Source organism: Epinephelus fuscoguttatus, linkage group LG12 (genome assembly GCF_011397635.1).
Source record: "Epinephelus fuscoguttatus linkage group LG12, E.fuscoguttatus.final_Chr_v1".
In the NCBI taxonomy this organism is placed as follows: Eukaryota; Metazoa; Chordata; class Actinopteri; order Perciformes; family Serranidae; genus Epinephelus; species Epinephelus fuscoguttatus.
The window spans coordinates 26,622,837-26,637,181 of NC_064763.1; the positions used below are offsets into that span (position 1 = coordinate 26,622,837).

At 38.7% G+C, this 14,345-nt stretch overlaps 1 protein-coding gene across 1 annotated transcript; it reads right to left on the reverse strand.

Annotated features, from left to right (window-relative positions):
• Nucleotides 1-2,910: 2,910 nt before the first annotated feature.
• Nucleotides 2,911-9,582, reverse strand: zgc:165604 (uncharacterized protein LOC792578 homolog). The gene is made up of 7 exons (XM_049592180.1): nucleotides 9,469-9,582; nucleotides 7,198-7,352; nucleotides 6,852-6,918; nucleotides 6,585-6,716; nucleotides 4,250-4,405; nucleotides 3,389-3,511; nucleotides 2,911-3,287 (listed from the first exon to the last, which is right to left on the reverse strand). Exons 1-7 carry the CDS (start codon nucleotides 9,530-9,532, stop codon nucleotides 3,082-3,084), a joined length of 903 nt encoding a protein of 300 aa, XP_049448137.1. The 5' UTR covers nucleotides 9,533-9,582; the 3' UTR covers nucleotides 2,911-3,081.
• Between the last annotated feature and the right edge of the window lie 4,763 nt (nucleotides 9,583-14,345).

Here is a 14,345-nt window from a genome sequence, read left to right on the forward strand (position 1 = left end):
TTAATCATATTTTGGTGACCATACTATACTATGACATTTTTTCATATTTTGGTGACCATACTATACTATGACATTTTTATCATATTTTGGAGGCCTTACTATACTATGACATTTTTATCATATTTTGGAGGCCATACTATACTATGACATTTTTTCATATTTTGGAGGCCATACTATACTATGACATTTTTATCATATTTTGGAGGTCATACTATACTATGACGTTTTAATCATATTTTGGAGGCCATACTATACTATGACATTTTTTCATATTTTGGTGACCATACTATACTATGACATTTTTATCATATTTTGGAGGTCATACTATACTATGACATTTTTATCATATTTTGGAGGCCATACTATACTATGACATTTTTATCATATTTTGGAGGCCATACTATACTATGACATTTTTTCATATTTTGGTGACCATACTATACTATGACATTTTTATCATATTTTGGAGGTCATACTATACTATGACGTTTTAATCATATTTTGGAGGCCTTACTATACTATGACATTTTCATCATATTTTGGAGGCCATACTATACTATGACGTTTTAATCATATTTTGGAGGCCTTACTATACTATGACATTTTCATCATATTTTGGAGGTCATACTATACTATGACGTTTTAATCATATTTTGGAGGCCTTACTATACTATGACATTTTCATCATATTTTGGAGGCCATACTATACTATGACATTTTTTCATATTTTGGAGGCCATGCTATACTGTGACGTTTTAATCATATTTTGGAGGCCTTACTATACTATGACGTTTTTATCATATTTTGGAGGCCATACTATACTATGACATTTTTATCATATTTTGGAGGCCATGCTATACTATGACATTTTTATCATATTTTGGAGGTCATGCTATACTATGACGTTTTTATCATATTTTGGAGGCCATACTATACTATGACATTTTTTCATATTTTGGAGGCCATGCTATACCGTGACGTTTTAATCATATTTTGGTGACCATACTATACTATGACATTTTTTCATATTTTGGTGACCATACTATACTATGACATTTTTATCATATTTTGGAGGCCATGCTATACTATGACATTTTTATCATATTTTGGAGGTCATACTATACTATGACATTTTTTCATATTTTGGAGGCCATACTATACTATGACATTTTTTCATATTTTGGTGACCATACTATACTATGACATTTTTATCATATTTTGGAGGTCATACTATACTATGACGTTTTAATCATATTTTGGAGGCCTTACTATACTATGACATTTTCATCATATTTTGGAGGCCATACTATACTATGACAATAAATGCAATTTTGGAGGCCATGCTATACTGTGACGTTTTAATCATATTTTGGAGGCCTTACTATACTATGACGTTTTTATCATATTTTGGAGGCCATACTATACTATGACATTTTTATCATATTTTGGAGGTCATACTATACTATGACGTTTTTATCATATTTTGGAGGCCATACTATACTATGACGTTTTTATCATATTTTGGAGGCCATACTATACTATGACATTTTTATCATATTTTGGATGCCATACTATACTATGACATTTTTATCATATTTTGGAGGCCTTACTATACTATGACGTTTTTATCATATTTTGGAGGCCATACTATACTATGACATTTTTATCATATTTTGGAGGCCATGCTATACTATGACATTTTTATCATATTTTGGATGCCATACTATACTGTGACGTTTTTATCATATTTTGGAGGCCATACTATACTATGACATTTTTTCATATTTTGGAGGCCATGCTATACCGTGACGTTTTAATCATATTTTGGTGACCATACTATACTATGACGTTTTTATCATATTTTGGAGGCCATACTATACTATGACGTTTTTATCATATTTTGGAGGCCTTACTATACTATGACGTTTTTATCATATTTTGGAGGTCATACTATACTGTGACATTTTTATCATATTTTGGATGCCATACTATACTGTGCCGTTTTTATGTTCTTTTAAATACCATACTATCCTATGACATTTTTGCATAGCATGTAATACTGTGGCCTAAATTTTTTTTCGAAAGGCATTAAATTTAAATTTGGGATTTCAGTATATATCTTTGATCCAGGAAACATCAATAAAGCAATGGCAGAAAGGCATAAAATGTTTAGTCTCACTTCTACAGATTTGTACTTTGTGCTGTTTTCTCTGGGTTGGCAGAAGGTTGTCTTCTGTCTCACAGTGAAAACAGACATGAGAGGCTTCTTCATTCTGTTCCTTCTTGACCTTAAGCTCTTTCTCCACAGCACGTCAGACTGATTCTGTGGGTCAGCAGCCTTATGCTTCACCTCACCAGCCTCAAGCTCCTTCCTGGTCTACTGTGTAGTTTTCTCTTCAGGCTGTACATCTGCAACAGCATTTATGGCTGTGCAGTTCTTGTGATCAAGATCCAGTACTAATTAATGTGCTGTCACAAGAGTGTGCTTATCCAGATAGGTATTTTATTTCAGATTTGAGATGTGAATACAACTATAGTAAACCACATTGTCCACTGGTTTGGACTGTTTGTGCTTCTTCAAATATAAAGATTATGTCTGATTTCTGACCAAAATGGACAGAGTATACATTGGAGATATTTTTCAGTTTTAAGATCAGATGAATTCAAAGTTGAAGTTAAGGTGCATGTATTAGGGTTTGATGTAAGGGTTTTTGTACTGATGTCTGATAAGGGCAGGATAATAAAAGTACACATGGAAGCTTGTGTTTCGGTGCATTTCTGGATAAATGATTGAAGCCAGGGAATCCCGAGTGGCCTGTTTTTATCATGAAAGTTTAATGGTCTCGCAATTCTGAGGAGGCAGCTTGAAAGTATAAATAAAACACCACACCTTTTTGAAACTTGGGCATTTATTTCAAAATGTGTGATGCTGTACAGTAGGTAGAGTAGTATGCAGGGAGCACTGGCTACACCATAAAAAAATCTGTTATCTAATTAAAACAAAGAGTCTTGGAGGTCTTTGTTTGAGACCCAAGTAGGAGCCTTTCTGTTTTTTTTAAAATTCCTGTAGATGTTGAGAAATCAAACAAACGAGCGCTTCATCAGAGACGGAGTATAGCGTATCTCATTGTAACACTCATCCTCATCATCTTCTTTCCCCTCCCTCCACCTCCCATCCTGTCCTGTGCGATGGAGCCACAGCACGAGGACCAGCAGCGCCAGCAGCACCAAGCTCATGGACAAGGTGAGCAGCACACCCTGCAGTATGCCTGAGGAACTGTCTGGGGCTGCAGAGGAAGACAAAACAGTCGTCATAAAATGAAGATCAATCATGTAGTTGCAGTGAAAAACAAACAAGAGGACTGCAGGTCAACAAAGAGGCACTTGCTGGAGTAGATGGACAGGTTGACGTAGCAGTTTTCTGTTCCCAGGAGGTTAGTGGCAGAGCAGCGATACAGGCCGGACGTCTGAGATGATACATTGACAATCTGGACAAAGCCTGACAGATCTCCTGAGAGAAAGAGGACACAGTCACATTAATCAGATGCTTTAAGGAGCAGTCCAACAATTTTATGCATGAAGTTCAGTTTATTCAGAACTTAGCCTGTATCATGTCTTCTGTGGTCCTGGCGAAGCTTTGTGAAGTTTAATAAAATAACCCTGATGATGTCATAGTGCTGTCACTGATGTTATCTTGGCTTGGGCTTGAGATTTTAACTATTTTTTAAGCCTGTTTTACAAATTGGAGATGTCGGGTTTTATAGATGTGGGCATTTAAGATATGTAGGCAGGGGATCAAATAAAATACTGTCCAGTTGCATTATGGGAAATGTAGGATCAGTTTTCTTTTGAGTTAATCCATTCAAGGGACTAAAGAATTCCAGGGTATCTCAGCTTCTGCTGCTGCAATTTTAACCATTCTTCTTAAAATAGAGTCTCTTGTGAGTCCCTTAATTTTAAAGAAGTAGTACAAACCTAAATTGCTGGAATGCCCCTTTAACCGTCTTTTGGACACTGCCACTATGGAATACTTACATTCCCAATATCCTCCTTGAATTTTTCCTTGAGTAGTTCTGTGTTTTATTGTCTTAAGTGATTAAGTCCTAGCGTGGTGAACACTTCTCTTCAGTAGCCTTCAAAAAATAACGACCTCCATGCAAGATGACTATGATTCTGTGAAAGGGTCCGTTGAGTGCAATAATGTGTGTGTGCGTGTGTGTGTGTGTGTGTGTGTGTGTGTGGCACTGACCCTCCATGTTGATGGGAAGTGCAATTTCCTCTGGATTCAGTTTATCCCAGCGGATCTCTGGAGTGGGGACGCCCTCCACCACCGAGCAGGACAGCGTGACACTTCCTCCTATATCGATATCTCCATCCCACTGACACACAGGCAGCGAAGGTGGTTCTGCAAAAATAATCAGTGAATGAGTTTGTAAAAGGATCTAACGCAGTTTACAAATAGATGCTAACATTTTGGTGTAAGGCCGACTTGCACATCAGACCAGAACTAAAAATTCAGCTCATAGTTTTTCCCATTAAAATGATGTTATGTCTTCAAAACTAGTCGTATTTCTCTACAAGTAGTTTTGAATTATGTGAGTAAGTCAGTTACATCTGGAAGGGAAGTTAATTGGAAAGATGGGATGTAAAGGTTAGCAGTGTATTTCATCCATGATGTAATGTTAGTTATGAGCTGTAGGGAAGGTTTTATGTACTGCTACTCAGGTAAGGATTACCAACAGGCCTGTAAATGTATATATTGGGAGACTCTCCGTGTTATTGGCCAATATTAAATTTAAAAAACAATGTCACATCTATCCATTATAATTTCAGTATTCAGCGAGTTTTGGAATTGGTATTTTTGTGAAATATTATTTGAGAGTGTGTCACTAAACTGTAAAATTAACAGAATAATACTAACAAAGTATTAACAAGACTAAGAGTCTACAGCGACTCTCTGAGGCTAACATCATGCTAACACTCACAATGGAAACATTAACATGGTGATGTTTAGCAGGTTTAATGCCTGCCATGTTCACAATTTTAGTGTAGAAAGTTAACATGCTAACATTTGCTAATTAGCACTAAAGTAAAGCTTAAACCAAAGCATTCGACCTGATGATGCACAGTTGTTGAAGAATTTTGCTCAAAAACACAAATCTTAACCTCATGGTGACACTAGAGGAAAAGTCAGAGGATCAAAAAAGTCAAAAATCATCAGAATACATCCTCTGAATGAATGTCTGCAAAAAAATTGTGGCAATCCATCCAATAGTTGTTGAAGAATTTTGTACCAAAGTTTTGAAACATTTTTACTATAATTAAGTCACACTGCTAGCATGGCTAAAACTAGGGGTGGGGGAGAAAAAACATACAGCATAGTACTGCAATACACAGAGGCCAAGGGTATAAATTACACATTTTTGCAAATACACATTTTAATTCAACTTTTGGTAATAGAATAATAAAATCAGTTGCTTTTTTGGCCCACTAGATGGTGCTGATGTTTTTTTTACTGGTGAGGTCAGCTGAGGTCTCAGTCAGCGACATTTGGCATTTGGCAAGTTCATTAAAACAGAGATGGAGGCACTGGAGAAAGAAATCAGAAATGTGCCCTCGGTGTTTACATTAAAAGTCTGGACTTATTTTGCATTTTTAACACGTAAGGAAATGAGGACTTGGATATGACACATGAGATTTGCAAGCAGTGTCATATGAGAATAAAATACAGGGAATACTATGAACATGAGGGCTCAAGTTAATTAATTAGGGCTGAAGTTGAGGAATTTCTGAGTACAGCAGGAAGGGTGGCATTAACTTCTGTCACCTGAAATTTAAAGTCAGTGGATTCAAACGTGACTATAGCAGCACATTAACTGGCGACTTCTGTTCTCCAAACTAGAGCACTACATGAAAGTCGCACTGGAACAACCATTGCAGACCTCCTACAAAATGCAGCACAAGAATAGAGGCTTCCTTTCAGTTAGCAGGATACCTCACGCTCTTAATCAGACCAAGCAGAGGGCATTAAATCTGCCAAAAGTTTGTCAGGTGTATGCAACATTTCTGACAGGTTTTATGATAGTGTTGGTCAGTCTGTCTGCTTTGCATCACATTTCATTGCAATAAAAAATGATTGAAGTCAGATAAACAGACTGAGAACTTTATCTTATGAGGTAAAACGGATGTTAAGAAAAGTTTTCCTCTGGGGAAATAATTTGCAGTTGGAAAAAAAGGTAATAAATTGCAATATATCACAATATAATTTATCGCAATACTCAGCATACAGCAATATATCGCAATGATATTGTGTTGTGACACAAGTATCATGATCATAACGTATCATGGGTCCTCTGGTGATTCCAACCCCGACTTTAACCTGCTTGATTATCTCAACCTGTTTGGCCTCAATTTGTTCTATAAAAATGCACACCAATAATGTCTGACACAGAAACATGAGTATCAGACTACAAAAAATATATTGATGCATCCCTAATTCACAGTATATTAAATGGTGATTGCTGCACATGTGCCACTTAACTGGCTTACTCTAACAGAGCTGGACATATACATATGTGACTAACCCAGAACACTGAGCTCCAGCTCTCCTATGCCGGGGTCTGCCGTCTCTGGTGGGTTATTGACCATGCAGCGGTAAGTGCCAGCATCTGATACACGTGTGTCATTCAGGACAATATCTGCACTCCAGGGAATACCTGCAGATGGTTAACATGAACAAATTGCTTTAATCCCAACTTCAATTTCTCAGTTAGAAAATAAATGACAAAAATACAGTTGTTTTTAAGAACTGTCCTCGAGAAGCAAATTAAAAATCATTTCACTGGTCTTACCTGTAAAACCCACTCTACCGATGAGGGAAGGGTCTTCAATCACCTGTCCATGATCGTACGTTATCACCTGCAAGAGAGAGCAGCCATTAATAAGTAGTTTGAGGCCATAAAAATATGGATATGCTTCAGATGCTATTACTTTTATCAGCACCTGTGATGATGTGTAAGTGGTAGAAGCGATTTTTAAAAATATATAAAGACCAAACTCTCCTTATTTCCATCGCAGCAGGTTTAATTTTTCAGAGCAGTGTGTTTGACCAGCTGAAATATCTAATTGATTTGTAAGGTTGCTGCTGGGTGACAAAGTCTGTCAGAGGTCTGTGTGTGCTGGTGTTTGGATTCAGACCTGTATTGGTGTTTCTGGACTGGAGGAGGGAGCCAGAGTCCAGATAACGTTGAGTCTGGAGAGAGGGCTGGAGGTGAAGAAGGAGCAGGGCAGGATGACAACATCCCCTCGAACCACCTCGAGAGTGGATTCCCTCATGGTTACTCTGAGTGCAACTGTGACGATTAACATGGTGGGAAAGGACAAACAAAAATGAGACAAGTCGTATCAGTCACATGATACAAGAGACATTTCATTTAGAATTGGAATTTTATTTCAGTCTGCAAATAGAAATAAGAACATCATGTATTAATCTACAAATTCTTTAACAAACTTTTAACATAAAGTCACCTCTCAAAGCATTTTGACTTTCTCTCTTTTGAAACAACTTTTGGAAACTTTCATGTAATAATTTTTTTTTTTTTTTGCTCCATGCATAATTTAAGATGTTTTAAAGCTGACTAAATCTTCAAATTTAAGAGTCTTTAGTTTAATAAATAATGATTTGTTGGTTCTCTGTATGAGGTTTTGCTCACAATTCTTATGGCTGTCTTTTGAAATATGAAATTTGTATTTTATTATATGTATTTCCCCACACTTCATCACAATAAGTATTGTATGGCAGAATAAACGAAGAGTATAAGATGTACAATGAGGCTTGATTTAGAGGATCTTTAACTTTATATAATATTGCAGTTGACTTTGAAATTTTGGCTTTGACATCATTTATGTACAGCTTCCAGTGTAGTTTATTATCTATTACAACGCATAGAAATTTCATTTCTGATCAATTTCAACTTTATTTATCACAGGTTTGCTGTTTGAGTTGGCTACACAATTACCAAAAACTATAAATTTGGTTTTACTTAAGTTCAGTGTATTAGAATTAGTTTTAAATTCTTATTATAAAATAATGTTGTGTCATCTGCAAATAATATAACTTAATACTTTGGAAACCCCACATATATTATTAATACACAAAACAAACAACAGTGGCCCCAAGAATGAGCCTTGGGGAACACCGCAGGTGATCTTTAATAGGTGAGAATTTATGTGTACATATGAAACCTGTTCTCCACGCAACTGCTTAATCAAGAAAGTACTACCCGTCTAATTCCATATTTTTGTAGTTTCTCTACTGATAAATTATGGTCGCTGTATCAAATGCTTTTTTTAAGATCCAAGAATACACCCACTGCATATTCTTTATTTTCTATTGCTGCTGCTATTCCCTCCAAACACTCCATAAGTGCAAAAGCAGTTGTTTAATTGCCTCTAAAACCAAATTGCAGTTCATGCAGCATCTTGTGTTTAGTGATAAAACCAAGTCTTTAAGGAGTTATGTCTTAATTCCTATCATATTTTATTCTGTTTTTCACTCTCTAGTTTCCCTGTTGACATGCAGACTGCCCTGCTCCTTCCCTCTTCTCCTTCATTACTGAAATAATGAACCCCACCCCACCCCTCCTCCTCTCCATCATCCCCAGGCCTTTTGTGTGTGTGTGTGTGTGTGTGTGTGTGTGTGTGTGTGTGTGTGTGTGGGAATTCAGTGTGCATATTAGTTTGTTAATTACACTTGACAGCTTTGAGGGTGAGCCAAACCGATCACAGACTGAGGGGAACAACAGCGCACTTCACGGGGATGTGTTCATGAACATACTGTCAATTCACCACATTGTCTCAATGTAGAGCACCAGCTTCCAAAACGTCAGTCCATAGAAACTCTTTCAAATCAAAGCTCACTCAGTATGAGAAACAGGCTTCATTTGATATTAGAAAAGAGCTGCTTTTTATTCTTTTGTTTTTAATTAAAAATTAAGGAATAAGTGCACTAAATACAAATGTGATCTTTAGTTAATAAGTTTGATGAAGCTCTTTAGTCTTTTATATGATTAAAGCCATTTTTGCTAGTTGGAAAAAACAGACTTTTACTTAAAAAAATAAATAAATAAATAACATAGGCAACCTCACAGTCAAAGTCATATCTGTCCAGAAACTCCTGGGTGTACAGTTAAATCATGTCACTGTACTTTTAACACCATATCTCAATACTGTAGGTCGACACTGTACACCTTAAGGGTCTGCCATCTCTGCATTTAAATTAAAATAACAAAATTAATGAGTGTACCCAAAGTCCAGTGAAGAATTACAGACATGAAGCAGCCATTCTTCTCACTTCTCAGATCCCCCAAACACTTGAAGCTACAGCAATGTGTACAAAATTACCAATATTTCTCATCTTGTCCTCCTGAATCTGTGTCACAGCTTCAGACGGCACACAGGCCTACTCACCATTCTCCAGAGCAATGAAACACACACACAGGGTCCAGAGCATCCATCTTCCAGAAGAGCCCATAGCTGAGAGGAAACACACAGAGGCAGCCCTCTCTCCCCCTGTGTACAAGCTGGTCGCCAGAAAAACTAGGCATGCATGATTAATCTATTGAGCGGTGCACCCAACCCCACCCGCCTCTGTTTTCACTCTCACTTTATTCTCTGGGTCTCGTCACCCCTTGTTGTTTGTTGGTTAAACTGAAGTTGTCAGATAAGGATTTTTTATTAGGTCCCATTAACTGCACAAGTCTGGACTCACTGTGGTGGGAGCCACACTGGGTCAGCTTGTAGTCTAATTACTTAGTCTAACGTAAATGACTGCAGCTGCTCCATAGAAAACATCACCTATCAAACATAAAGCCCATAATGCTGCAGGGTCTCTCAGTAGGTGGTGCACAGCAGCTAGCTTTGGTTGGAAAAAATGCATTTTACAGCATTTTCTTTAGTCAGTAAATTCTTTGACTGAAAGATAAAATAATTCAGATGTTTATCTGTGGCATATTAAAGGGACAGTTCACCCCAAATCAAATACATACATTTTTTCTCGTAACTGTAGTGCTGTTCATGAGTCAAGATTGTTTTGGTGTGAGTTGTCAAGTGTTGGAGATATCAGCCGTAAACATGCCTGCCTTCTCGCCAATATAATGGAACTAGATGGCGGGGGTAAATGAGGAAGTGGTCCCGAGCATTCTGTAAGGAGGCAGGTTGGAGTGGTGGATGGGTCACAAATCACAGGACTTGCCCTCAGAGATGGGTGTTTGGAACTGTGTGAACTTTGAGTCATTTTAAGGTACATCTTCACCATGTCTCTTTTCCCTAACCCCACCCACAGTAACTCTACTTGCCTAAATCTAACTTTATGTTAATTACATAACTCTACGTTAAGGATGTGACATCATTCGCAGGGCGCTAATTCATTCATACCAATATCATACAAACTGTTTTATGAGGATACCTTGCTCACCTAGCAACACTGAGCTAGCTAACATTACAGCTCATTAGAGGACGTCTCGAATTGTCACGAGCACCAGCTTCTCATCCATGAGTAGATGCACGCTTCCTTCTGCACAGTGATACAGTTGGCAGGTGTAGTTTGGTAGAAAGAAAACAGTTCCTACATGAAACTGCTCACAACAAGGTCTGTGGATTATTTTGAGTAACCAGGTCATGATTTCTGCAAAGAGACATTGCTGTTGAGTTTTTCAAATGTATTTTTTTGGCGCTTTGAGCACCACAAGCCAAGTGCCATCTAGTTCCATTATGTTGAAGAGAAGGCAGACATCTCTACAGCCGATATCTTCAACACTCTGCAACTCACACCAAAACAATCTAGACTGATAAATAGCACTACAGGTAACAGGCAAAATATGATTTTTTTAATTTGATTTTGGGGTTACTGTCTTTTTAAAATGTAGCGTAACAGTAGCACAGTAGAGAGGAGAGGCTGAGTGACGTCAGTTACATAGCAATATCTAAAGTTAACATTAGCCAGCATAAGCTTATGAATTCAACTTTTTTTTAAGAGGACAATTGTGTTATTTCTTTTTACAAAAGCTAAAGTATCTTGCTTCAAAGATGGGAATTATTTATGGACCAGTACAGAAAACTGACAGAAAAATGAATCTATAAAAAATTCATTGAACTGAGTAATTTGTTGTCATTGCTAAACATGTTCTGATTACAGCTTCTCAAGGATTTGATGCTTTCATCTATTTTATATCATTGTTAATTCAGTATCTTAGGCTTGTGACAGGCAATTGGTGCCCTCATCCTCTTTAAAAGGTATTCCATAGACTACACAACTAATCGTTTCGTACAAAAAAAAGTCACTGATTAGCCAATGAGGAATATGATGAATGTACTTATTTCTAGACAGTGTATTACCTTCAGCACATGAGAGTCAGCACGCCCCCAGTTTGGAATAGCAGGAGTCCCACCAGGGGACAACAGTATTATATTGCTATTGATGGGGGTTGAAAAATGTTTTTTAGCCACCTTAAAAGAGGCTCACCAAAAAAAACAACACAAAAACAACAACATCAGTCTAAGGGGACACTATATTGTGGGTGTTCTTCATGGCTTTACCTTGCCGTCACACAGCCCTTTTCTTTGGCACGACACTTTCTCAACTGTAACACTTCTGTATTACTGTGCCGCCGCTGCCACGCATTGTATTGCTCTGCAGCTCAGCTGTTTGGGTCAAGCTGTCAGCGGTTTATGGAAGAAAATGAGTGATTATGACAGCAGCAACAAAATGCCATTCACTGTGGACACAAGAGAATACCTTTATGAACCACAGTATATGGAGGAAAAACTTTTGCAGAGGGGGATTGAACAGTCAAAGACAGAGAGAGGAGTAACTTCTGTGGAAGCTGGAGGCCAATAAGAGCACAAGTTACCTGATGGTACAGATGTGTGAACTGTAAATGATGCTGATGGACCCAGAGAGCTGCTGCTGCCATTAGAGGGACTTGCTTGCAACACAACTTTCGGATCCTTCTGAATCAGAGGATGCCAGTCTGCACCACCAACCATCCTGAGTCCCCTGCCTCACTGAATGCCTTTGTCTTTTTTACCTTTCTTAATTTTCCAAAGACGATTTCCAATGACCATAAGTACCTGACGACAGGTTGTCTTCACAGTATGTTTTTTGGATGTCAGTACTTGTTATTGTATAATAACTGTTGATTAGACAAGTGTTTCACAGGCATATCAACATATTACTGTTAGCTGTGTGTAGAGGCAAAACTAAGCTGGAATAACAGCAAGAGGAGAATTGATGTCCAAATTGAGTGCAACTAGCCATAGCTGTGAAGATCAATGTCAAATGTCAACAGAATGTGGTGAAATGTTCGTGGTGAGTGGGGACTTTGTTTGTTTAAACAGCCTGTAAAAACACAAGCACGACCCATGTTTGAAATACTGGCATTAAGTAAAGTTTCTTTTACATCTGATGTTGCAACAGCACTTTCTGACCCATCCATCCGTTTTCATCCTCTTATCCAAGGCCAGGTCCCAGAGGCAGCAGGGCGAGCAAAGCACCCCAGATGTCCCTCTCCCCAGCAACACTTTCCAGCTTCTCCTGGGGGACCCCAAGGCATTCCCAGGCCAGATGAGATATGTAATCCCTCCAGTGTGTTCTGGGTCTGCCCCGGGTCCTCCTACCAGTTGGACGAGCCCGAAACACCTCCAGCAGGAGGCGCCCAGGACGCATCCTGATCAGAAGCCCGAACCACCTCAACTGCTCCCTTTCGAAGCAAAGGAGCAGCAGCTCTACTCCGAGCTTCCTCCAGATGTCCGAGCTCCTTACCCTACCTCTAAGGCTGAGCCCAGCCACGCCACGGAAGAAACTGATTTCGGCCGCTTGTATCCGCCATCTCATTCTTTCAGTCACTACCCAGAGCTCATGACCATAGTTGAGGGTTGGGACGTAGATGGACCAGTAAATCGAAAGCTTTGCCTTCCAGCTCAGCTCCCTCTTCACCACCATGGATGGGCGGAGCGCCTGCATCACTGCAGAAGCCACACCAAACCGCCGATCCATCTCACGCTCCATTCTACCCTGCCTCTGAGGGTAGAAAATGAAGTGCCAAAGAAAAGGGCTGTCTGACGGCGAGGTGAAGTGGTGAGAAAATCCTCAATGGAGCGTCCACTTAGACTGATGATTTTTTTTCTAATGATGTTTAGGTGTGCCTCTTTCAAAGTGGCTAAAAAACATTTTGATATCAACCCCCATCAATGGCAATGCAATGCTGTGCTTCCCTGGTGGGACTCCTGCCTGCTATTCCAAACCTGGGGCACGCAGACGTCATCTTCTGAAGGTAATACACTGACTTAATACAAGTACCTCATATGACCCCAACCTAACCCTTCAAGCCTTCATCTATCACTTCTAATTTTTTTCCTAAAATTTGTAGCCTGTGTCACCGAACCCTGTAGAGTCCCAGATCAGCTCTTTCGTTCTTGGAAAAAAAAAAGGTCGTTTGCACTTATCTTCTGCGAAGTGATTCATGGATTCAAGGCAGTTAGAGATTTGAGGTTGTCACTGGTGTGAGGAAATGTTCAAAGATTAGTTTCTGACACTTGCAGCAAGTCATCCGGTGATAAGGCCATCATCTAAGTTATGACCTATGGGCTAAACAAAATGCCGTCATGGCTTCTTTTTGATGGATTTGCATAAAATGTGTTAGTTATTCATGACCCACATAAGTCGATCTGTCTGCCAAGTCCTCCAGTGATCGCCCAAATATGTTCCAGTTTAGTGCTCTCCCACCAGTCTCAACCAAATGGCACATGCTGAAATTTCAGCCAGTGAACCTATAAAGCAGATTTAATGAGCCTCATACGGGGACACAAGGAAATCGTTTTACACAAATGAGCATTCTGATGATTTGGGGAGTTTCTTAATGACTGAACAGTCGTGGAGTTATACATGGCTTACTGGCAACTGTGGTCCACTAATGCTATTTACCCAACCAAATTAGTTCCTAATTAGATGAGTGCCAGAGCAGAAAGGCCAGGAAATAAAATATTTTTGACAGATAAAAATGGAAAAAAATTACACAGCTTAGGATGAAAAATAGACAAGAAGAAACGGTGAGGTGAGAGCCGCACAGCAACATGTGACCTTTTCAATTCTGACCTTTAATTATGACACCTCAATGAGGCTCGTTGTTTTGACTCCTGTCATCTTTATCTTTTCCGTCTTTAATTGTAAGCACACGTTACTATGGTGATTTTACATGCTGCCGATATGAAAAAGATTAACACAGTGCTTCCATGTGACAATTCTCAAACACGGAAATGTTAATGAATCTGGAGGCAGTCTGAGCCTA